At 38.6% G+C, this 26,206-nt stretch overlaps 1 protein-coding gene across 3 annotated transcripts; it reads left to right on the top strand.

The window, feature by feature from the left end:
• The first annotated feature begins 538 nt into the window (after positions 1–538).
• Positions 539–21,160, top strand: LOC138437797 (NKG2-A/NKG2-B type II integral membrane protein-like). 3 transcript variants are annotated; one of them, XR_011256154.1, is made up of 7 exons: positions 539–772; positions 1,156–1,254; positions 1,745–1,798; positions 2,349–2,500; positions 4,583–4,683; positions 11,783–12,589; positions 20,422–21,160. XR_011256154.1 is itself a non-coding variant. In XM_069585677.1 (6 exons), exons 1-6 carry the CDS (start codon positions 586–588, stop codon positions 8,524–8,526), a joined length of 765 nt encoding a protein of 254 aa, XP_069441778.1. In that variant the 5' UTR covers positions 539–585; the 3' UTR covers positions 8,527–9,570. The 3 variants fall into 3 exon arrangements, 2 of the variants coding, with proteins under 2 accessions (XP_069441778.1, XP_069441779.1); XM_069585677.1 differs by lacking the exons at positions 11,783–12,589; positions 20,422–21,160 and adding an exon at positions 8,355–9,570; XM_069585678.1 differs by lacking the exons at positions 11,783–12,589; positions 20,422–21,160 and adding an exon at positions 5,006–7,029.
• The last annotated feature ends 5,046 nt before the right edge of the window (positions 21,161–26,206 follow it).

Genomic DNA, 26,206 nt, shown 5'->3' with positions numbered 1-26,206 from the left:
CAGTTTTTAATGCTTTCTTAGAACTCCTCAACCATTTGAAATAAAGACCATTTGTTATCCCTTTTCATCAATAAATGTAAGTCACCAAATAATGTAGTTTAGTGTAGGAAATTATTGTATATGTCAACATTACTCTCTCCTCATCTTTAAAGAACTGTTTTTAACCATTATTAAATTTCAAAATTATCACAAATATGGGTGAATCTCTCTTGTTAACAGAACATTTTAATTTTAACACATGCACTATGATGGTTTTAAAATATTTCCATGGAATCTGACTTAATAAGGATATTATTGTTCATGAACTTCTTTATACCTCCCTAATTTATTGCTTTTCATTGTTTCAATCAATAATATATGTGTCAAATATAGAATATCTTTTTCAAAAAAGCATTCTATCATAAAAAAAAAAACTTGTTTAAAGTTCTAAGGAATTTAGAACCAGGCTTTAAGTTTGTTCAGCTGCAAAGTGAGCGCTAAGCTCTTTGCCCCGCCTGTGTCACTATACCAGGGTTCTTATCTCACATACACCACTCAACCTCAGTTCACTTAAAGCAGAGTCCTTGGTCTCACTCAGCTGCAGAGATGAATAACCAAGGAGTAACCTATGCAGAACTGAAGGGAGTCAAGAACTCAAAGAGGCAGAAAATAAAATCTAAGGTTTCTAAAAGTTCCATTTCAATGACTGAGCAGGAATTAACATATGTAGAATTAAATCTTCAAAATGCTTCTCAGAATCTTCATGGGAACGACAAGAATTACCACTCCAAAGGTAAACGCATACTAGACACACAATGGAACTGTTCTAGGATGTGCAGTGGGGGTGCAGAGGTGTGGAGAAAGAGTAGGGGATAAGCTCACATGTTTTTCACTTCAAGGAACAGAACTTAAAGCTGGATATGGGATTCTGATGTGAAATCGGAGGACTACTTTTATTCTGGCATTACTATCATTTGAAATCTTTGATCAACAACTCATGTAGTCTTATATTTGCTGAAAATGCAATGGTATATTCTAGAAAGACTACAGTGGTCAAAATGGGCTGGGGTCCAAGTTTATATCCATAACTCTGTGTGCGTGTGGGTTCTTGTGTATGTAAACGCTAAGCAACTGTCCCCATCACTCCTTTCTCAGTTTCCTTTTCTGTCCCTGCAGGTTCACCATCACCTCCAGAGAAGTTCATTGCTGGGATCCTGGGAATCATCTGCTTTGTCTTGATGTCCACTGTGTTGACAGTGATCATTGTTACTCCCTGTAAGTACATTTTTGAAAAACTGTAAGGGAACTTATCACTTTACTGATGGTCAGTGCTGCTAAACATTTCATAATATTATAGAATGTGTCTATCATTAAAATACATGCATTTAGAATAAATGCAGTATGTTATATCTAATTTGTCAGAAATATACAACACAGGAGAATTACAGACAGCATGTATATGTATATTCTGATTTCATAACTCAAAAGCATGCTTTAGGAGATTTAAAGATCTTAATGAGAAATACAAATTAATTCTTGAGATTGGTTAAAGCAAATACTGTAAGACGTGGTGAAGTTTGTTCCGTTAGGTTTTTGAAATATTTTTTCCATCATGTCTTCATTACCTAATTAATTTTTCTTGCTAAATCAGTTTTATTTCAGATTACTCTAATTTTAAACAATAAACTGAATTCCCAAGCTTATAAACTAAAATCATTATAATTTATTTAAAGCAATATTAACTTTTTAATGATTAATTTTGTAGCTACTGTAATACAGGAACAGAATTACTCCTCTCTCATAACAAGGCTCCAGAAAGGTACATAATGATTTTCAAAGTTCTGATATGAATACAGTCCATTTTTGTCTCTATCTTAGGCTAGTGAAAATAAGAATAGACTTGGGGATAGAACATCATTTATAAAATCAGGCAATAAACATTCATAAATGAATGATTATAGGAGAGTGCTTCTCCCTATGCAATAATATGCTCACCATATCCATTGTTGGCAATTGGCTCTAATTTTCTCCTGCTATAATATGATAAGAGACAAATAATTTTGCTATTCTAAAACAGAAGTTTCATTTCTTGATTTTCAGGACATGTAAAGAGGAGATATTTCTATGTGTTTGCTTTATATGGGGACATATATTAAAGACAGACCCTCTCTATGAATGCATGAATGAGATCTGTTTTATATGTACCAGCCTTGAGGTTGCATAGATATGTTATTTTATATATATGTGTGTATGCATACATATGTCTACCTCTATGCATACATATGTCTACCTCTATGCATATGTGTAAGTTAATTTTTATTTTTCAAATTCAAACTGTTTTTGAATAGTAATTCATAATCTTTCCTCAGAATATCGTTGTGGTCATTGCCCAAAAGACTGGCTTACATATTCCAACAATTGCTATTCTACTAGTCTGGAAAAAAAACCATGGAATGAGAGTTTGATATCCTGTGCTGCTAAGAATTCTACTCTGCTTTATATAGATAATGAAGAGGAAATGGTAAGATATTCAATGTTTCCAACACTTTGCTGAAGGCTTGATTTAGTCAACATTTTATTTGTTGGGATTCACTTGTGCTTTTGTACATATTTGTAGCTTGTTTATTTTAAGGTCTGCTAGTATTCCATTAAACAATGGAATGCAACTTTATGATACTTTATTTACATTTTTATACCGTTCATGCCTGTGTGGTAATTTCTGGTTCTTGCTTCTCATAGAAAACCATGCTTCTACAAATGCTATTAAATTCTAAATTACACTGTGCTATCTAATTTTACCATACATAAAGGAAAATAAACATATGATTTTGCCTATAGAATTATGTAATTGCACATCAGATCATGGAATAGAAGTTTCTACTTCCCAGCAGCCCCACCCCTCTGTAATATCTTATCACTTCTCCACCTCCTAATTTACTCATTGTCCTGACTTTTGATATTATAGAATCTCTTTGATTGCTTTTGAATCATATCCATGGAATCCCGTGTTCGTGCTTAGTCGTTCAATCCTGTCTGACTCTTTGCAACCTCATTAACTTCAGCCTGTCAGGCTCCTGTGTCCACAGAATTTTCCAGGCAAGAATACTGAAGTGGGTTGCCATTTTCTACTCCAGGACATGGAATCATACAGGTTGTCCCTGTCTCATCACTGCCACGTGATATTTTGCAGTTCCTCCAAATTCTTGCATTTATGTGACATTTGTAAATTTCCACAGCTCATTGTGTGAATTCAACATTTAAGATCCGTTCTTTCCAATGCCTCTGGGTGGAGATGGAGTCTTACACCCTCAGGGATAGAGAGGCTTCCTAGCTTCAGTAGTTTTAGTCAAGACATCTTGCTTTGCTGGTCCCACCCCCACCCCTATCACCCAACACTAGTGCCTCTCAGTGGAGGAAACAGAGGCAATTTCTCTGACTGCTCCTTGTTAGTTAAGTGTCCTGAGAGATCACCTTATAAGGCTTGCGTGGTGTTGCCCACACAATTCTCTCAACACACAGGAGGAATGACTTACCTGTGCCACCCTCAACAGCTAGGTTAGGTATTGGGTGTTTGGGAAGTAAGAGGCCGAGGTCACTTTCACCTGGTTGGTGGGGAGCTACAAGATGCCCCTAATTATCATTCCCTCACCTCCCACCTTGTTCTCTCATCACAGAGAAGTGATTAGCGATTACAGAGGAGTGGGGCTGCTGGGAAGTCTCAGGCCACATCACCCTTCTATTTCCACCTTTCAGAGTTCTCCTTTCTCGTGTCTTTCATTAGTTCCCATGTTTACAGTTGACCTTAGCAGAGAGGAGCAGGGAGAAATGAGTCTCTGACCCCTTGTCTGGTCCACTGGATTCCACCAATACAGAAACAGATGGCTTTGGGGTTTATCTAGTCAAAGAATGGTGTCAGGCTCAGAAAACCAAATCTTCGGCTCTCCTATCACTTATTTTCTCAATTTCATTTCCTCAATTTCCCTCTAAAACTGAAATTCTGAGAAACATATAATAGTAGAGAAATCCACTGATATTGTCACAATATCCAGAAAAATGAATGTCATGGAATCTATAGACTTATTTAAAGCCTTGCTATGTTAGTTTTGACATGAGGAAAAATGAAATTTTATGAATCAGAATTTTCTTCATTGCATGTATTCAATTACTCCACCTTCTTATCCCTGAGGCTTTAATGTTAGATGTAGTTCACAGCTGTAAGGATCCCCAAGTTGTTATGCCAGGTGTATTCTTTTGTGTGACCTCTACAACTAATTCATGTCTTTGTAAATACTCCCTTTATTAAATGGCTGTCAAAAAAAAGCAATTTTCCTTATTAACATTAGAACACAGTGAAACTGATAAGTATAAATGCTAAGTTGATTTTGAATCAAAAGTACAGATATTGGTTAATATTTATGGCACTATTAAAACTTCAAACTTTCAACTCTTATGTTTTTTAGTGTTAGATTAGAATCTAACATGCTCAATTTGTTCAAAGAATGAAAAATGCTATGATAGAACACATCCTTTGACTTGCATTTTAAAAATTAACAAAAACATTTCATAATGACTATTTAAGTGAAAATTCTTTATTTGGGGCTAGGAATTTCTGATGTCCCTATCAATTATATCGTGGATTCAAGTCTCTCGTGAAGGCCGCGGTCGTCCTTGGATGTGGCTAAATGGTTCAACTTGCAAACTACAGTAAGTTTGTAAAAAGAATGCTATATAGAGGAGGAAAAATACCAACAAAGAAATATTTTTAAAATAATACAAATACATTTGTTTTAGTCAAATTATAGGAAGCTGAAGGAAGATGTTGAAAGTTAATAAAATGTTAATACCAATGTTGAAAAATAAGTTACTCTGTAGCCCAATTTCCAAGTGACAAGCTCTTACTGAAATTTTATTAAAGACTATATTACCCATTTTCAAACTATCTTGTATTACAGTTACATGGAAAATGCTATTGTTTCCTGAGTTGTCTTCATAGAATATAACAGAATTATGCATTTTTCCATAACAGGATAACAGACTATTTACCTGGTGAACATAACTGTGCTGTACAATCTAAATGGGGCATAAAAGCAGAAGACTGTCAGTTTCCAAATCTATATCATTGCAAGCACAAGCTTGAGAATTAAAACATGAGTTTGGATGCTGTTGGGTAACTTGACCTTTTATGAAATGGAAATAATACTCTGATTGCATAAATTTTAAAATGAATTATATTATTTTTTCTGATAATGAAAGTTTTTCAAAAACAGTTGAAATATAATTGTGTGTGCTCATTCGTTCAGTTGTGTCTGACACTTTGAGACCCCATGGACTATAGGCTGTCAGGCTTCTCTGTCCAAGGAATTCTCCAGTCAAGAATACTGGAGTGGTTCTATTCCCAGATTTTTAAGGAATTTCCACACTGTTCTCCATAGTGGCTGTACCAGTTTGCATTCCCATCAACAGTGTAAGAGGGTTTCCTTTTTCTCCACACCCTCTCCAGCTACTGTTGTTTGTCGACTTTTTTATGGTGGCCATTCTGACCAGCAGAGAAGATACCTCATTGTATTTTTAATTTGCATTTCTCTAGTAACGAGTGATGTTGTGATATGAGAAAGCTACATATCTTTTCGTGTGTCTTATTAGCCTTCTGTATATCTTCTTTGGAGAAATGTCTGTTTAGTTCTTTGGCCCACTTTTTGATTGGGTTGTTCATTTTTCTGGTATTGAGCTGCATGAAGTGCTTGTATATTTTGGAGCTTGATTTTTTGTCAGTTGTTCCATTTGCTGTTATTATCCTCCATTCTGAAGGCTGCCTTTCCACCTGGCTTATAGTTTCCTTCGTTGTGCAAAAGCTTTTAAGTTTAACCAGGTTCCATTTGTATTTTTGTTTTTATTTCCATTACTCTGCAAGGTGAGTCATAGAGAATCTCGCTGTGATTTATGTCAGAGGGTGTTATGCCTCTGTTTTCCTCTAAGAGTTGTAATAGTCTCTGGTGGTGTTACATTTAGATCTTTAATCCATTTTGAGTTTATTTTTGTTTATGGTGTTAGAAAGTGTTCTAGTTTCGTTCTTTTGCATATGGTTGACTGGTTTTCCCAGTATTTGAATCAGTTCTAATGAGGTGCATGAAACTGGAGCCTATTACACACAGGGAACTAAGTCAGAAAGAGAACCATCAATACACTATATTAATGCATATATGGACTTTAGAAAGAAGGTAACAACGATCCTATATGCAAGGCAACAAAAGAGACACAGATGTAAAGAACAGACTTTTGGAGTATGAGGGAGAAGGCAAGGGTGGGATGATTTGAGAGAATAGCATTGAAACGTGTATATTACCATACATAAAAGAGATGACCAGTGCAAGTTGGATGCATGAAGCAGGACACTCAGAGCTGGTGGTCTGAAACAACCCAAGGGATGGAGGAGGGAGGAAGGTGAGTGCAGGGTTCTGAATGGGGGAACACATGCGCACCCATGGCTGATTCATGTCGATGTATGAGAAAAATACCACAATATTTTAAAGTAATTATCCTCCAATTAAAATAAATTAATTTTTAAAAAAGACTACTGGAGCAGACTATCATTTCATATTCCCTGGAGGATCTTCCTGACCCAGGGATCAAACCCTCATCTCCTGCACTGGCAGGCAATTTCTTCACCACTAGTGCCACCTGGAAAACCCCATTGAAATATCATATACACATCCAAAAATATAGGTATCATTCTTTTGTGTCTCACTTTTTTTGCTCAACAGTATGTTTATGGCATTCAAACTTCTAAGAGATTGCATATTGTGTGAGACCATTTCCATGTAATATCAAATATAGGAGTAGAGAGACCAAAAGTAGATTAGTGATTACTAAGGGTTGTGAAGAGATGGAATAGGAAAAGACAGCAAATTGATTAGTGATGAATGCTCTCTAGAGATGATAGTAGTGATGGTCGTAAACTGTGAATAATTTTAAAATCATGGATCTATACATTTTAAATAGATAAATTTTATGCTCTGTAAATTACACTCAATAAAGTTTAAAAAAAACTGCTTTGGGACTACATTTAATCTTTACAATAATTTCTGACGATAATCGTCTTACAATATTGACTCTTCCAGGCAATATCATGCTTTATCCTTTCAATCAACTGGGTTTTCTTTAAATTCTCCCTATTTTATTGATCAATTTTTATTTATTATTTATTTGCGTGACACTGTTCAGCATTTGGTACCTTGATTCAGTGACCAGGGATCGAATGCCCACTCCCTGCACCGGGAAGCAAGTAATCCAAACCACTGGACCACCAGCGAAATCCCCCTATAATATTTAATAGTTTCCAACATTGAAATTTCACACAAATATGGACATTTCATAGCCATGCTTTTGTAAATAGCATTTTTGTTTTTAAATTTGTAGTAATTTCTTGCTGCTGCAAATAGAATTGTGCCCAATGGCTTCTCTGATTATGTGTATTAATTTTATAATTTCAAATATATATTCCTCTGGATTGTTTATGTAAATAGATATTGCATCTCTGAATAATCATGTTTTATTTCTTCCCTCCAGGTGCAATAACTTTTTCATGTATTTCTTTTCTTTTTTTTTTTTTCCTTGTTTTTGACTTATTTTTACCCAATTGGCTTTTATTTCCAATGTTGAACAGATGATACAGAAAAGGTCTTATAAGTATCTTTCCTATACTGGGGGAAAATATTTCAATATTTCATGCTCAAATATGAGGTGTTTCTAAGGTTTTTTCATATACCTTTCTAACATGAAAGCAATTCCATAGTATTCATAATTTTCTTAGGTTTTGTATGCAATCAGTCATGTTACCATTTTACTATTTTTCTTTCAATGGAGTGAGAAAATTTTTAAATGCTTTTGAAATATCTCTTTCCTTCAAATGTTGACCAATTATGCATTCCTGAAATGAAACCACAAAAATCATTCTGCATTTTCTTCCTTTGAAAAATCACTGCATATATCATATCTAGATTAAGATGATTTTCTTCATCCATTATCACAAAGAGTTTGGACTGAGTCCATTAATATTATATAACTTGACAGGTTTTGTTATCAAGGCTCTATGGAAGCCTCTGTTTTATGGTGAAAGACCTGGCATAGTTTTAAGTGTTATTATTCACTACTGTTACCATTAGGGCTCCTAGAATTTTTTGTAGGAACGTTTATACAGTGAACTTAATATATTTAATATATGTTAAGCTTATACAGGTTTATAGTTGTTGTACTACACTTGGTAATTTGCATTTTCTAGACATTCTATTTCCTATGGACTGTAAAAAGTTTTTATAATACAGCTTTATTGTCTGTTTAACATCCGTTAAAAACATAATGGTTTTGTCATGTTTCAGTTCAGTTCAGTCACTCAGTCATGTCCGACTCTGCAACCCCATAGACTGCAAGACAGAGCTTGCTCACACTCATGTCCATCGACTCGGTGACACCATCCAACCATCTCATCTTCTGTTGTGCCCTTCTCCTCCTGCCTTCAATCTTTCCCAGCATCAGAGTCTTTTCCAATGAGTCAGTTCCTCCCATCAGGTGGCCAAAGTATTGGAGTTTCAGCTGCAGCATCAGTCCTTCCAATGAATATTCAGGACTGATTTTCCCCAGGATGGACAGGTTTGATCTCCTCCCAGTCCAAGGGACTCTCAAGAGTCTTCTCTATCACCACAGTTCAAAAGCATCAATTCTTCAGTGCTCAGCTTGCTATATGGTCCAACTCTCACATCCATACATGACTACTGAAAAACCAAGCTTTGACTAGACGGACCTTAAAGTAATGTCTCTGATTTTAATATGCTGTCTAGTTTGGTCATAGCTTTCCTTCCAAGGAACAATCATCTTCCAATCTCATGGCTGCAGTCAAATCTGCAATTTTGGAGTCCCCAAAAATAAAGTCTCTCACTGTTTCCATTGTTTCCCTATTTTTTTGCCATAAACTAATGGGACTGGATACCATGATCTTCGCTTTTTGAATGTTAAGTTTTAAGCCAGCTTTATCACTCTCCTCTTTCATTTTCATCAAGAGGCTCTTTAGTTCTTCACTTTCTGCCATAAGGGTGGTATCATCTGCATATCTGAGGTTATTGATATTTCCTCCAGCAATCTTGATTCCAGCTGTGCTTCATCCAGCCTGTCATTTCGCATGATGTGCTCTGCATGGAAGTTAAATAGTGTGACAATATACAGCCTTGACATAGTCCTTTCCTGCCGGGGTCTAGCCCCCGCAAGATCCAGGGGAACCTGAAGGAAAAACGGCATCGGCAGATGATTTAGAGAGAGAGAGATAAGGAAAGAATATTATAGATGAGAAAATAGAGGAGAGAAAGAGGCTGATATTGCTTGGTTTACATAGAAAGCCAATAAAACTTCGAGACAAGAAGTTTGCCCTGTTCACGGAGGCCACAGGTGCCTTCCTGGTCTCCTGAGGGAGTGAAGACGCAGAACATCCTTCCGTTTAGGTCTTAGAAACCTGGGCAAATAAGTGAATGCAGGGAGCCTCCATGCTTCAAGAGATCAGCCTGAAAAAGAAAGTAAGAGAGAAAAAAAGAGAAAAAAGAAAAACATGGGGTGACCAAGCTTCTTCAAGAGAGGCCCATTGTTTTTATTTTCAAAAGGGTCTTTTATACCTTTACTTGTACATAGAGGGAAATGAAAGATGCAAAGTCATACAGAGTCAGCCCAAACATTACATCTGTTTTGTCTTTATCGAAATCAGGATTTTTTTCTGCAAACCTTCCCCATAAACAAACATTATCTTCTGGCCTTGGAAGCCTGTGAACATTTTATGACCCTCTTTTGATAAAAGCTTCTCAACCAGAAAACTTATTTTCCCTTGAAACGTTTTTTCTTCTATTTCTAATCTACGTCAGCCTCCAGTCTATACGTCAGTGTTAAACAGAGTTACATTCTCACGAAGCAAAGGTGCAGTGAGTTACAAGAAAGAACCAATTAGCTCAAAAGTCTGATGTGGTTAATTCTAAGGCTACACTTGTTTTTCTTACTTTCTATGTTAACTAATGCACTCCCAGGTGCAGAGTGGATAAGAGATATGGGAACTTAGCAACAAGCATTGGCCTAATAATGAAATCCTATGCCTAGCACTACAAAAATAACTTTTAACTCTTTGAAAGGCTCTATGTTTTAGGCTTTCTGTGCCTCTCACAGTTGGGAGGCTGTAAATAATCACATGTGTAGCTGCAAGAGTCTGGATATATCTGCCAAGCAAGCTAAAATGCTAACAGAGGGGTTTTGATTGGAAATATTCTTCTCATGTCCAGGAGACTTATTAGCTATAGCCCTAAGTTGATTTTCTCCAGAGAAATGTGGTCAGGAATAGCCCCCTGTTAATGTCAGAGGAGTTGGTGAAAGTCATGAAATAGTAAAACAGACAGATTCTGGTTTTGGGGTAGATGTTGGAGAAAGCCTAGGGAGCCCATTGAGTTCTGAAGCCTTGCTTAACAGTTCTCTTTCACATGACTTTTGTCATGGGTGGCATCTCCCGTGGTGGCTCCCGGCACCTTTCCCAATTTGGAACCTGTCCACTCTTCCATGTCGGCTTTTAACAGTTGCTTCTTGACCTACATACAGATTTCTTAAGAGGCAGGTCAGGTGGTCTGGTAATCCTATCTCTTGAATAATTTTCCAGTTTGTTGTGATCCACACAGTCAAAGGCTTTGGCATACTCAACAAAGCAGAAGGTGTTTTTCTGGAAGTCCTTTTCTTTTCCGATGATCCAACAGATGTTGGCAATTTTATCAACAACAAAGAATCAAATTGCCAACATCTATTGGATTGTCACAGAGAAGGCACTGGTGACCCACTCCAGTGCTCTTGCCTGGAAAATCCCATGGACGGAGGATCCTGGTCTGCATTTCATGGGGTCGCTAAGAGTCGGACACGACTAAGCGACTTCACTTTCATTTTTCACTTTCATGCACTGGAGAAGGAAATGGCAACCCTCTCCAGTGTTCTTGCCTGGAGAATTCCAGGGACGGAGGAGCTTGGTGGGGTGCTGTCTATGGGGTCGCACAGAGTCGGACATAACTGAAGCGACTCAGCAGCAGTTCTATTAAGTACCCTACATTTTACAGCATGTGTTCTTTACTCAATAGTCTAGTCAGTTCAAAATTTTGTACTTTTCTGAAACAACAAAAAGACATAATTTCTCTCCACTGTTTTTACTGCTCATGCCATTTTTGCTTCCTTGAATTCTAATACAAACATATATTCACAATTTGATACTTCATCATTACTATTTTACCTGTCAATATCTGTTTGGATATATCCACATAAGTTCTTTTCTTCAATTCTTCTTTACCCTCTGCATATCCAAATTTTCAACTAGAATAAGAGTTTTTTTCATTATAAGACCTTAAAATGTTTCCTTTACACAGAGTTATTTCATAATTTTGGCAAGTTTGCTCCATTTAAAAAACTTCCTTGAAATGAATCCATCTAGCCATCTTGTTAAAAGGATACTTGGACTTACTATGGACATCTAATTTATCTATATCTCTTAGGTCACTAGGTACTGCCATTTTAGATTTAGTCACAAACACATTTTATATAATAAAGAGTAAATTCAAAATACTCAGTATTTTGAGTATTTATCTTGGCTCTAGGTGGACTAACCATAGATTTTATTAAAGTTAAATGCCAGTAGAGTCAACATATTTGGGCGTGTAACCAAGGACATGATGTGTACAAAATTATTTAATTGAAACCAGCAAAGTGTGTGTTAACATGAATAATACATTTAACACTTACCTTGTAGTTCAGCTGGTAAAGAATCCGCCTGCAATACAAGAGACTTCAGTTCAATCCATGAATTGGGCAGATCCCCTGAAGAAGGGAATGGCTACCCACTCCAGAATTCTTACCTGGAGAATTTTATAGACAGAGGAGCCTGGAAGGCTACTGTTCATGCATTTGCAAAGAGCTGGACACAACTGAGTGACTTTCACTGCCAGGAGCCAGCGCGAGGAACTCCGCCCATGACAGAGGTCATGAGGAAGGAGGCTTCGGCATATACAAAGGCGATATCGAGCCTCAGGAAACCCCCTTTTCCCAAGCATCTACCCACAAAACCAGAGTCTACCTGCTTTACTGTTTCATGCTCTCACCTATACCTCTGACTTTACGGGGGGCTGACCCCCATTACCTCTCTCGGAGAAGGCGTTAACTTACAGCTCCAAGTCAATAAAAATTCCTGGGCATGACAAGAGTGTTTCAACTTACAAACTCCTCTGAAGTTTATCTAGCCTGCCTGTACAAGGTCGTCTGGCCACATGTGATTGTTTACAGCCTCCCAACCATGAGAGGCATGAGGTGTTTTAGACTTACTAAGGGCAGATTCTTTTGGGAAGTTAGAAATTATTAGTATAGTGGGTTGGTTAGGAATTATATTGGTGAAGGGTTTTTCATTTGTTGTGCCAATAATTGCTGCTAATTCCCTGCTCTGGGTGTAACAAGGGTGTCTCAGGTCAAACCTCTCTGCTAACAGACTAGCTTGTGTGACAACCTCTCAACCATGAACAGCACAGAGAGTTTGAAGTATTTTGAAAGTCTTAATTAGCATAGGGCTTTTCTCTTTTTTTTTTTTTTTTTTTTTTTTTTTTTTTTTTTTTTTTTTTTTTTTTATTACAACATATTTTTATTGAATGGAAAAGAATCAAACATTCTTTTTTTTTTTTTTTTTTTTTTTTTTTTTTTAAATTTTAAAATCTTTAATTCTTACATGCATTCCCAAACATGAACCCCCCTCCCACCTCCCTCCCCAGAACATCTTTCTGGGTCATCCCCATGCACCAGCCCCAAGCATGCTGCATCCTGCGTCAGACATCGACTGGCGATTCAATTCACATGATAGTATACATGTTAGAATGTCATTCTCCCAAATCATCCCACCCTCTCCCTCTCCCTCTGAGTCCAAAAGTCCGTTATACACATCTGTGTCTCTTTCCCTGTCTTGCATACAGGGTCGTCATTGCCATCTTCCTAAATTCCATATATATGTGTTAGTATACTGTATTGGTGTTTTTCTTTCTGGCTTACTTCACTCTGTATAATCGGCTCCAGTTTCATCCATCTCATCAGAACTGATTCAAATGAATTCTTTTTAACGGCTGAGTAATACTCCATTGTGTATATGTACCACAGCTTTCTTATCCATTCATCTGCTGATGGACATCTAGGTTGTTTCCATGTCCTGGCTATTATAAACAGTGCTGCAATGAACATTGGGGTACATGTGTCTCTTTCAATTCTGGTTTCCTCGGTGTGTATGCCCAGAAGTGGGATTGCTGGGTCATAAGGTAGTTCTATTTGCAATTTTTTAAGGAATCTCCACACTGTTCTCCATAGTGGCTGTACTAGTTTGCATTCCCACCAACAGTGTAGGAGGGTTCCCTTTTCTCCACACCCTCTCCAGCATTTATTGCTTGCAGATTTTTGGATCGCAGCCATTCTGACTGGTGTGAAGTGGTACCTCATTGTGGTTTTGATTTGCATTTCTCTAATAATGAGTGATGTTGAGCATCTTTTCATGTGTTTGTTAGCCATCCGTATGTCTTCTTTGGAGAAATGTCTATTTAGTTCTTTGGCCCATTTTTTGATTGGGTCGTTTATTTTTCTGGAGTTGAGCTGCATAAGTTGCTTGTATATTTTTGAGATTAGTTGTTTGTCAGTTGCTTCATTTGCTATTATTTTCTCCCATTCAGATGGCTGTCTTTTCACCTTGCTTATATTTTCCTTTGTTGTGCAGAAGCTTTTAATTTTAATTAGATCCCATTTGTTTATTTTTGCTTTTATTTCCAGCATTCTGGGAGGTGGATCATAGAGGATCCTGCTGTGATTTATGTCTGAGAGTGTTTTGCCTATGTTCTCCTCTAGGAGTTTTATAGTTTCTGATCTTACATTTAGATCTTTAATCCATTTTGAGTTTATTTTTGTGTGCGGTGTTAGAAAGTGATCTAGTTTCATTCTTTTACAAGTGGTTGACCAGTTTTCCCAGCACCACTTGTTAAAGAGATTGTCTTTACTCCATTGTATATTCTTGCCTCCTTTGTCAAAGATAAGGTGTCCATATGTGTGTGGATTTATCTCTGGGCTTTCTATTTTGTTCCATTGATCTATATGTCTGTCTTTGTGCCAGTACCATACTGTCTTGATGACTGTGGCTTTGTAGTAGAGCCTGAAGTCAGGCAAGTTGATTCCTCCAGTTCCATTCTTCTTTCTCAAGATTGCTTTGGCTATTCGAGGTTTTTTGTATTTCCATACAAAGCTTGAAATTATTTGTTCTAGTTCTGTGAAAAATGTGGCTGGTAGCTTGATAGGGATTGCATTGAATTTGTAAATTGCTTTGGGTAGTATACTCATTTTCACTATATTGATTCTTCCAATCCATGAACATGGTATATTTCTCCATCTATTAGTGTCCTCTTTGATTTCTTTGATCAGTGTTTTATAGTTTTCTATATATAGGTCTTTAGTTTCTTTAGGTAGATATATTCCTAAGTATTTTATTCTTTTCGTTGCAATGGTGAATGGAATTGTTTCCTTAATTTCTTTTTCTACTTTCTCATTATTCGTGTATAGGAATGCAAGGGATTTCTGTGTGTTGATTTTATATCCTGCAACTTTACTATATTCATTGATTAGCTCTAGTAATTTTCTGGTGGAGTCTTTAGGGTTTTCCATGTAGAGGATCATGTCATCTGCAAACAGTGAGAGTTTTACTTCTTCTTTTCCAATTTGGATTCCTTTTATTTCTTTTTCTGCTCTGATTGCTGTGGCCAAAACTTCCAGAACTATGTTGAATAGTAGCGGTGAAAGTGGACACCCTTGTCTTGTTCCTGACTTTAGGGGAAATGCTTTCAATTTTTCACCATTGAGGATAATGTTTGCTGTGGGTTTGTCATAAATAGCTTTTATTATGTTGAGATATGTTCCTTCTATTCCTGCTTTCTGGAGAGTTTTTATCATAAATGGATGTTGAATTTTGTCAAAGGCCTTCTCTGCATCTATTGAGATAATCATATGGTTTTTATTTTTCAATTTGTTAATGTGGTGAATTACATTGATTGATTTGCGGATATTGAAGAATCCTTGCATCCCTGGGATAAAGCCCACTTGGTCATGATGTATGATCTTTTTAATGTGTTGTTGGATTCTGATTGCTAGAATTTTGTTGAGGATTTTTGCATCTATGTTCATCAGAGATATTGGCCTGTAGTTTTCTTTTTTTGTGACATCTTTGTCAGGTTTTGGTATTAGGGTGATGGTGGCCTCATAGAATGAGTTTGGAAGTTTACCTTCCTCTGCAATTTTCTGGAAGAGTTTGAGGAGGATAGGTGTTAGCTCTTCTCGAAATTTTTGGTAGAATTCAGCTGTGAAGCCATCTGGACCTGGGCTTTTGTTTGCTGGAAGATTTCTGATTACAGTATCAATTTCCGTGCTTGTGATGGGTCTGTTAAGATTTTCGATTTCTTCCTGGTTCAGTTTTGGAAAATTGTACTTTTCTAAGAATTTGTCCATTTCTTCCACGTTGTCCATTTTATTGGCATACAACTGCTGATAGTAGTCTCTTATGATCCTTTGTATTTCTGTGTTGTCTGTTGTGATCTCTCCATTTTCATTTCTAATTTTATTGATTTGATTTTTCTCTCTTTGCTTCTTGATGAGTCTGGCTAATGGTTTGTCAATTTTATTTATCCTTTCAAAGAACCAGCTTTTGGCTTTGTTGATTTTTGCTATGGTCTCTTTTGTTTCTTTTGCATTTATTTCTGCCCTAATTTTTAAGATTTCTTTCCTTCTACTAACTCTGGGGTTCTCCAACTCTTCCTTTTCTAGTTGATTTAGTTGTAGAGTTAGGTTATTTATTTGACTTTTTTCTTGTTTCTTGAGGTATGCCTGTATTGCTATGAACTTTCCTCTTAGCACTGCTTTTATAGTGTCCCACAGGTTTTGGGTTGTTGTGTTTTCATTTTCATTATTTTCTATGCATATTTTGATTTCTTTTTTGATTTCTTCTGTGATTTGTTGGTTATTCAGAAGTGTGTTGTTCAACCTCCATATGTTAGAATTTTTAATAGTTTTTCTCCTGTAATTGAGATCTAATCTTAATGCATTATGGTCAGAAAAGATGCTTGGAATGATTTCGATTTTTTTGAATTTATCAAGTTTAGATTTATGGCCCAGGATGTGATCTATCCTGGAGAAGGTTCCATGAGCCCTTGAAAAAAAGGTGAAATTCGTTGTTTTGGGGTGAAATGTCCTATAGATATCAATTAGGTCTAACTGATCTAATGTATCATTTAAAGTTTGCGTTTCTTTGTTAATTTTCTGTTTAGTTGATCTGTCCATAGGTGTGAGTGGGGTATTAAAGTCTCCCACTATTATTGTGTTATTGTTGATTTCCCCTTTCATACTTGTTAGCATTTGTCTTACATATTGCGGTGCTCCTATATTGGGTGCATATATATTTATAATTGTTATATCTTCTTCTTGGATTGTTCCTTTGATCATTATGTAGTGGCCTTCTTTGTCTCTTTTCACAGCCTTTGTTTTAAAGTCTATTTTATCGGATATGAGTATTGCCACTCCTGCTTTCTTTTGGTCTCTATTCGCGTGGTATATCTTTTTCCAGCCCTTCACTTTCAGTCTGTATGTGTCCCTTGTTTTGAGGTGGGTCTCTTGTAAGCAGCATATAGAGGGGTCTTGTTTTTGTATCCATTCGGCCAGTCTTTGTCTTTTGGTTGGGGCGTTCAACCCATTTACGTTTAAGGTAATTATTGATAAGTATGCTCCCGTTGCCATTTACTTTATTGTTTTGGGTTCAGGTTTATACACCCTTTTCGTGTTTCCTGTCTAGAGGATATCCTTTAGAATTTGTTGGAGAGCTGGTTTGGTGGTGCTGAATTCTCTCAGCTTTTGCTTGTCTGTAAAGCTTTTGATTTCTCCTTCGTATTTGAATGAGATCCTTGCTGGGTACAGTAATCTGGGCTGTAGGTTATTGTCTTTCATCACTTTAAGTATGTCTTGCCATTCCCTCCTGGCCTGAAGAGTTTCTATTGACAGATCAGCTGTTATCCTTATGGGAATCCCCTTGTGTGTTATTTGTTGTTTTTCCCTTGCTGCTTTTAATATTTGTTCTTTGTGTTTGATCTTTGTTAATTTGATTAATATGTGTCTTGGGGTGTTTCGCCTTGGGTTTATCCTATTTGGGACTCTCTGTGTTTCTTGGACTTGGGTGATTATTTCCTTCCCCATTTTAGGGAAGTTTTCAACTATTATCTCCTCAAGGATTTTCTCATGATCTTTCTTTCTGTCTTCTTCTTCTGGGACTCCTATAATTCGAATGTTGGAGCGTTTCATATTGTCCTGGAGGTCTCTGAGATTGTCCTCGTTTCTTTTAATTCGTTTTTCTTGTTTCCTCTCTGATTCATTTATTTCTACCATTCTATCTTCTATTTCACTAATCCTATCTTCTGCCTCCGTTATTCTACTATTTGTTGCCTCCAGAGTGTTTCTGATCTCATTTATTGTGTTATTCATTATATTTTGACTCTTTTTTATTTCTTCTAGGTCCTTGTTAAACCTTTCTTGCATCTTCTCAATCCTTGTCTCTAGGCTATTTATCTGTGTTTCCATTTTGATTTCAAGATTTTGGATCATTTTCACTATCAATATTCGGAATTCCTTCTCCGGTAGATTCCCTACTTCTTCCTCTTTTGTTTGGTTTGGTGGGCAACTCTCCTGTTCCTTTACCTGCTGAGTATTCCTCTGTCTCTTCATCTTGGTTATATTGCTGCGTTTGGGGTGGCCTTTTTATATTCTGATAATTTGTGGAGTTCTCTTTATTATGGAGCTTCCTCACTTTGGGTGGGGTTCTATCAGTGGCTTGTCAAGGTTTCCTGGTTAGGGAGGCTTGTGTTGGAGTTTTGGTGGGTGGAGCTGGGTTTCTTCTCTCTGGAGTGCAATGGAGTGACCCGTAATGGGTTATGAGACATCAAAGGTTTTGGGATAATTTTGAGCTGCCTGTATATTGAGGCTCAGGGGAGTGTTCCTGTGTTGCTGGAGAATTTGCGTGGTATGTCTTGTTTTGGAACTTGTTGGCCCTTGGGTGGAGCTTGGTTTCAGTGTAGGTATGAAGGCATTTGATGAGCTCCTATTGCTTAATGTTCCCTGAATTCAAGAGTTCTCTAATGTTTTCAGGCTTTGGGTTTAAGCTTCCTGCTTCTGGTTTTCAGTTTTATTTTCACAGTAGCCTCTAGACTTCTCCATCTATACAGCACCGATGATAAAACATCTAGGTTAAAGATGAAAAGTTTCTCCACCTTGAGGGACACTCAGAGAGGTTCACTGAGTTACAAGGAGAAGAGAAGATGGAGGGGGTAGTTAGAGGTAACTGGAATGAGATGCGGTGAGGTCAAGAGAGGAGAGAGCAAGCTAGCCAGTAGTCACTTCCTTATGTGCGCTCTATAGTCTGGACCGCTCAGAGGTATTAACAGAGTTATACGGGGAAGAGGAGAGGGAGGAAGTAGATAGAGGTGACCAGGAGGATAAGAGAGAGGAATGAGTAGGAGAGAGACAAATCCTGCCAGTAACCAGTTCCTTAGGTGTTCTCTACCGTCTGGAACACACAGAGATTCACAGAGTTGGATAGAGAAGAGATGGGGGAGAAAAGAGACAGAGGCCACCTGGTGGAGAAAGAGGAGAGGCCAGAGGAGGAGAGAGTGGACAAGTCAGTAATCTCGCTCTCAGGTAAACTTGGGTAGTGAAGTTTGGGTTTTTAAATGTACAAAATTGACAACAAAGATTAAAAATCTGGAGTAGAGGTTGGATTTTCAAAGATACAATATTAAAGAAAAGCAGAAGGAAAAAGGAAGAAAGAAAAAAAAAGAATTATTAAAAAACAAACAAACAAACAAAAAAACAAAACACCAACAACCATCCAAAGAGTATATATGGTGTTTGCCTTAAAAAAAAAAAAAAAAGTCTTTTTTTTTAAAAAATAGTAATACTAGGTTATAGAAATAAAAATTAGAGGAGAAATAGAAGACTTAACAATTAAAAAAAAGCTCGGAAAAAAAAGAAAAAAAAAGCAAAAGGCAAAAAAAAAAAAAAGAATGATTTTAAAAATATTTAAAAATTAAAAATATATCTGGCTCTTCTCTGATGTTATGGGCCGTGTGGGCTCACTTCCAAGGTGGTTCCCTCTGTTTAACTTCTTCTGTTTGCTGGTTTTTAGGCTCACTAGTTCAGTCGCGCTGTGGGGAGGGGGGATGCTGCAAACAAATAGCACTGCCGTGTGTACACAGTATCTCTGCCCCGCTTGACCTGTCCTTTCTCGCGGCGCACAAACCGCTCCGGCTCTACGATGCTCAGCCGGGAACCGTCTGGGGCCGGCCCTAGGCTGCGTGCACTTCCCCGGTCCAAGCCGCTCAGGTTCGGCCCTCAGGCAGCCCTCAGAGGCACAAATGCGGCTGGGACTGCGCTTTGTGCCCTTCCCAGGTCCGAGTAGCTCAGGAGTTTGGTGAGCGCGATCGCCGCGGCTTGTCACCTTTTCCGCCGCTGCCGCTCAGCTCTCTGGGTGGACCGCTGGCGCCCCCCGTGAGGCAGACTGTGACTGTCCAGCACCCCCAGAAGTCTTAGCAAAGGAGCCTGCTTGCAGTTAGGTAAGTAAAGTCTCTCCGGGTCTGCAATTGCCCCTTTCCAGTCCTTACGGCTCTGGCTGCCTGTCCCTGGCGGGGAATGGTCTGCAGCCGGCTTTTTCCGCTCCGTCCTTTGTTCTGTGCTCAGTCCTGGCGGTGTCTTATGTTCGAGCTTTTCGCGTGGTAGCTATCCCACAGTCTGGTTTGCTAGCCCAAGTTAGATCGTTCTGGTTGCGCGTCAGGCGTTCCTGCCCGATTCTTGCAAAGCTCTGCAGCCCGCGCCTCCCGCGCGTCCCTGCCCTGCCCCCACTTCCCAATGGCGGATGCAGGCGCCTGTGCTGCTTTTCCGCTGGGGGAGTTACTGGTGGGCTTGTAATCTCTTGGTTTTAATTATTTATCTATTTTTCTTTCCTGTTATGTTGCCCTCTGTGTTTCCAAGGCTCGCCACAGACTCGGCAGGGAGAGTGTTTCCTGGTGTTTGGAAACCTCTCTTCTTAAAATTCCCTTCCCGGGACGGGCTTCCCTTCCCGGGACGGAGCTCCCTCCCCACCTCCTTTGTCTCCTTTTTCGTCTTTTATATTTTTTCCTACCTGTTTTTGAAGACAATGGTCTGCTTTTCTGGTTGCCTGATGTCTTCTGCCAGCCTACAGAAGTTGTTTTGTAGAGTTTGCTCGGCGTTGAAATGTTCTTTTGAGGAATTTGTGAGGGAGAACGTGATCTTCCCGTCCTATTCCTCCGCCATCTTTTTCTGTCTCTCCAGGGCTTTTCTCATTGTTGAGTCAATGATTGCCACCAGGCTTCCATATCCTTAGGCACCTGGGAATATATTAATCAATGTATTTGGAATATAGAAAAGGAAATATAGTAGTTTTGATGTTAGCAATACTAGACTTTTTGAGTTAATGAATTTTCTCTTTTGTTATAGATCACTGTACTTTGTTATGAGTCACTGTGTCCTTGCTATGTAAAAATGTAACTTTACCACTATCTTAAGACTAAATAGATCTTAAGGTGAACATTGGTGAAGGGTTTTCATTTGTTGAGCTGATGTTTACTGCTAAATCTACATATTCCCTGCCCTTATAATGAATATAACTAGCATATAGGAGAAATAAGTATTAACCTTTTGGATTAATCATGTTAACCTTAGGTTAAATAAATTCCTTTCTTAGTTGTAACCCACTATACCCTCACCCTATAGGAATGCAACTTTATCTGCTACCTTCAGAGGGTGGCACCGGGTTTAAGAAAAAACACCCTTGGAAAAAATAAGTTTTTTGGTTATCAGAAAGAAAAAGATCATAAAATGTCATCAGGCCTCATGGCCAGAAGATGATGTAAAACCCCTAAGACTTTTTTTTATACATTTATGTGAAGCACCTGATTTTGATAAAGGTCAGGACTGCTGACCCCCACGTGACTCTGTATTCATCCCTATGTATAACAAAAGGTATATAAGCAAACCTAAAAAATAAAGAAATCAGATCAGTTTCTGGAAAGACTGATTCCCCCATGTCGTTTCTTTCTTGCTCCCCGTTTTTCTGGCTGAATTCCCATCTGGAGCATGCGTGCTCGCCATGTCTACTTACTTGCCCCCGCTTTTAAGTTCCACGCAAGAAGGAGCCCAAGAAGGGGCACCTTCCAATATTTAAGTGGTGCCAGTGGCCCAACGTAGATGGTGCAAATTCCTTGTCTTGGAATTTTATTGGTATCCCACATAAACCAAGTTATTCAGCCTCTTTTTCTCCACTAATATTTCCTACTACACTATCCGTTTCCAATCTCTATATATATCTGTAATTAAATAAGTTTTTTCCTAGGATGCTGATTCTGTCTCCCCTTCAAATTACCCTGGATCCACCAGAGTTGAACCCCATCATTTCACTTTTCACTTCAAATTTTAAAAGTGAATGTTACTGAATTTTACATTATTTGGCATCACTAATGAATGCTTCACTTGCTATAATTCAATGAAGTGGGTAATCACTTCAGTTCAGTTGCTCAGTCGTGTCCGATCTTTGCGACCCCATGAATCGCAGCACGCCAGGCCTCCCTGTCCATCACCATCTCCTGGAGTTCACTCAGACTCACGTCCATCAAGTCCGTGATGCCATCCAGCCATCTCATCCTCGGTCGTCCCCTTCTCCTCCTGCTCCCAATCCCTCCCAGCATCAGTCGTTTCCAGTGAGTTAACTCTTCTCATAAGGTGGCCAAAGTACTGGAGTTTCAGCTTTAGCATCGTTCCTTCCAAAGAAATCCTAGGGTTGATCTCCTTCAGAATGGACTGATTGGATCTCCTTGCAGTCCAAGGGACTCTCAAGAGTTTTCTTCAACACCACACTTCAAAAGCATCAATTCTTCGGTGTTTAGCCTTCTTCACAGTCCAACTCTAACATCCATACACGACCACAGGAAAAAACCATAGCCTTGACTAGATGGACCTTAGTCGGCAAAGTAGTGTCTCTGCTTTTGAATATGCTATGTAGGTTGGTCATAACTTTTCTTCCAAGGAGTAAGTGTCTTTTAATTTCGTGGCTGCAGTCACCATCTGCAGTGATTTTGGAGCCCCAAAAAATAAAGTCTGACACTGTTTCCACTGTTTCCCCATCTATTTCCCATGAAGTGATGGGACCGGATGCCATGATCTTCGTTTTCTGAATGTTGAGCTTTAAGCCAACTTTTTCACTCTCCTCTTTCATCAAGAGGCTTTTTAGCTCCTCTTCACTTTATTATTTATTTAGTATATTAATATAAAATATAATAAAGAAAATCACCATATAGGTAGTCATTAGCAATTGCTATAGGAAGTTCAAAGTCTATATTATTAGGACATAATAGAGTTTGCAAATAGCTTACAAATACCTGAGAAAAGAAGAGAAGTGAAAGGCAGAGGAACAGGAAAATATACCCAAATGAATGCAGAGTTCCATAGATTAGCAAGGAGAGATAAAGTCTTCTGAAGTGAACAATACAACAAAATAGAGGAAAACAATAGAATGGGAAAGACTAGTGATCGCTTCAAGAAAACTGGAGATACCAAGGGAATATTTCATGCAAACATAAGAACAAGGGAGGACAAAAATGGCAAGAACCTAACAGAAGCAGAGGAGATTAAGGAGAGGTGGCAAAAATACCCAGAATACCTGTACAGAAAAGCTCTTAATGACCCAGATAGCCACAATGGTGTGGTCACTCACCTAGAGCCAGACATCCTGAAGTGTGTAGTCAAGTGGTCCTTAGGAAGCCTTACTAGAAACAAAGCTAGTGGATGTGGTGTAATTCCAGCTGAGGTATTCCAAATCCTAAAGAATGATGCTGTTAAAGTGCTGCACTCAATATGCCAGCAAACTGGAAGACTCAGGAGTGGCCACAAGTCTGGCAAAGGGCAGTTTTCATTCCAATCCCAAAGAAAGGCAATGCTGAATAATGTTCAAATTATCCTACAATTGCACTCATTTCACATGCTATTAAGATTATGCTCAAAATCCTTGAAGCTAAGCTTCAGCAGTACATGAACAGAGAACTTCCAGATATTCAGACTGGATTCAGAGAAGGCAGATGATCAAACTGCCAGTATCCATTGAATCATAGAGAAAGCCAGGGAATTCCAGAAAAAAATCTACTTTTGCCTCATCGACTCTGCTAAAGCCTTTGACTGTGTGGATCACAACCACCTGTGGAATATTCTTAAAGAGATGGGAACACCAGACCAATTTAGCTGCCTCCAGAGAAATCTGCACGCAGGTCAAGAAGCAACAGTAGGACAGGACATGGAACAATGCAATGGTGGGTTGGTTCAAAATTGGGAAAGAATACTTCAAGGCTGGATATTGTGACCCTGCTTATTTAAATTATATGCAGAGTACATCATGTGAAATGCTGGCTGGATGACTCACAAACTGGAATTAAGATTGCAGCAAGAGATATCAACAACCTCAGATAGCAGATGATACCACTTCAATGGCAGAGTGAAGAGGAACTAAAGAGCCTCTTGATGCAAGTGAAACAGGAGAATGAAAAAGATGGCTTAAAGTTCAACAATCAAAAAACAGAGATCTTGGCATCCAGTCCCATCACTTCATAGCAAATAGACGGAGAAAAAGTGGAAACAGCGTCAAATTTCATTTTCTTGGGCTCCAAAATCACTGTGTACAATGACTGCAGCCATGAAATTTAAAAATGCTTGCTCCTTAGAAGTAAAGCTATGACATAATTAGATGCATATTAAAAAGCAGAGACATCATTTTGCTGACAAAGGTCCATATAATCAAAGCTAGAGTTCCAGAAAAACAACTATTTCTGCTTTATTGACTATGCCAAAGCCTTTGACTCTGTGGATCACAAAAAACTGTGGAAAATTCTGAGAGAGATGGGAATACCAGACCACCTAACCTGCCTCTTGAGAAATCTGTATGCAGGTCAGGAAGCAACAGTTCAAACTGGACATGGAACAACAGACTGATTCCAAATAGGAAAAGGAGTACGTCAGGCTGTATATTGTCACCATGCTTATTTAACTTATATGCAGAGTACATCATGAGAAATACTGGACTGGAAGAAACACAAGCTGGAATCAAGATTGCTGGGAGAAATATCAATAACCTCAGTATCAATAACCTCAGATATGCAGATGACACCACCCTTATGGCAGAAAGGGAAGAGAAACTAAACAGCCTCTTGATGAAAGTGAAAGAGGAGAGTGAAAAAGTTGGCCTAAAGCTCAACATTCAGCAAACAAAGATCATGGCATCCGGTCCCATCACTTCATGGGAAATAGATGGGGAAACAGCAGAAACAGTGTCAGACTTTTTTGGGGGGACTCCAAAATCACTGCAGATGGTGACTGTAGCCACAAAATTAAAAGATGCTTACTTTTTGGAAAAAAAGTTACGACCAACCTAGATAGTATATTCAAAAGCAGAGACATTACTTTGCCGACTAAGGTCCATCTAGTCAAGGCTATGGTTTATCCAGTAGTCATGTATGGATGTGAGAGTTGGACTGTGAAGAAGGCTGAGCACCGAAGAATTGATGCTTTTGAACTGTGGTGTTGGAGAAGACTCTTGAGAGTCCCTTGGACTGCAAGGAGATCCAATCAGTCCATTCTGAAGGAGATCAACCCTGGGATTTCTTTGGAAGAAATGATGCTGAAGCTGAAGCTCCAGTACTTTGGCCACCTCATGCGAAGAGTTGACTCATTGGAAAAGACTCTGATGGTGGGAGGGATTGGGGGCAGGAGGAGAAAGGGATGACCGAGGATGAGATGGCTGGATGGCATCACGGACTCGATGGACGTGGGTCTGAGTGAACTCCGGGAAATGGTGATGGACAGGGAGGCCTGGCGTGCTGTGATTCATGGGGTCGCGAAGAGTCAGACACGACTGAGCGACTGAACTGAACTGAACTGATGGTTTTCCCAGTAGTCATGTATGGATGTGAGTTTGGACCATAAGGGTGAGAGCCAAAGAATTGATGTTTTCCAGCTATGGTGCTGGAGAGAGTCCCTTGGACAGCAAGGAGATCAAGCCTGTCAACCCTAAAGGAAATAAACCCTGAGTATTCACGTGAAGGACTGATGCTGAAACCGAAGCTCCAATACTTTGGCCACCTGATGCAAAGAGCTGACTCATTGGAAAAGACCCTGATGCTGGAAAAGATTCAATGCAAGAGAAGAGGGCCACAGAGGACTCAATGGACATGTAGTCGTGGGTGTGCTCAATCTCTTCAGTCATGTCCACCTCTGTGACCCCATGGACGGTAGCCCGCTAGGCTCCTCTCTCCATGGAATTTTCCAGGCAAGAATACTGGAGCTTGTTGCCATTTTTTTTTTCCAGTGCATCTTCCTGAGCCAGGGACTGAACCTGGGTCTGTTGCATCACAGGCAGATTCCTTACCATCTGAGCCACCAGGGAAGCCCATCATTAATGTGAATTTGAGCAAACTTGGAGATAGTAAAAGGGAAGCTTTGCCTGCTGCAGTCCACAGGGTCACAAAGAGTCAGACTCAGACATGGCTTCATGACTGAACAACAACAATAAATTGGTATATAACTACAGATTTGTATTCCATTTTTCTAGATTTTAGAAAGCTAAAAATTAGATGACAGTTAAAATAAAGTTTAAAATGTAGTAACTCTTCTGAATTAGGGACAAGTTTCCTCCATTATAATAGAAATGACACAATGAGATTATAAGGAAAAGAAATAAATAATGCCTAGATTTAGTAAACTTATCTAAAACTTAAACATTGAAGTTACTCTTAACAAGGCATAAATGTTCAGCATTGATGAATGAAGTGAAAGCAAGTTAACAGCAGGGTGATCATGTCCTTTGTCCCCCTATATCTTTTAGAAAGTGAAATCAATTCTCAGAGGAACTCACCAAAGAACAAACTAACTGATACACTACATGTCCAAAGTCTCCTATATTCTGGAGGTGTGTGATGAGATGAACTTCTTCAAAATACCCAAGTGTAAGAATTTCCTGTTTCAGTGACATGGTGATGAGAAATGTACTTTCTCCACTATTGCTTCACTCTGAGCCTTC

Source organism: Ovis canadensis, chromosome 3 (genome assembly GCF_042477335.2).
Source record: "Ovis canadensis isolate MfBH-ARS-UI-01 breed Bighorn chromosome 3, ARS-UI_OviCan_v2, whole genome shotgun sequence".
Classification (NCBI taxonomy): domain Eukaryota; kingdom Metazoa; phylum Chordata; class Mammalia; order Artiodactyla; family Bovidae; genus Ovis; species Ovis canadensis.
The sequence above is the reverse complement of the archived record's forward strand: the minus strand, read 5'-3'. Positions and strand labels throughout refer to the sequence as shown.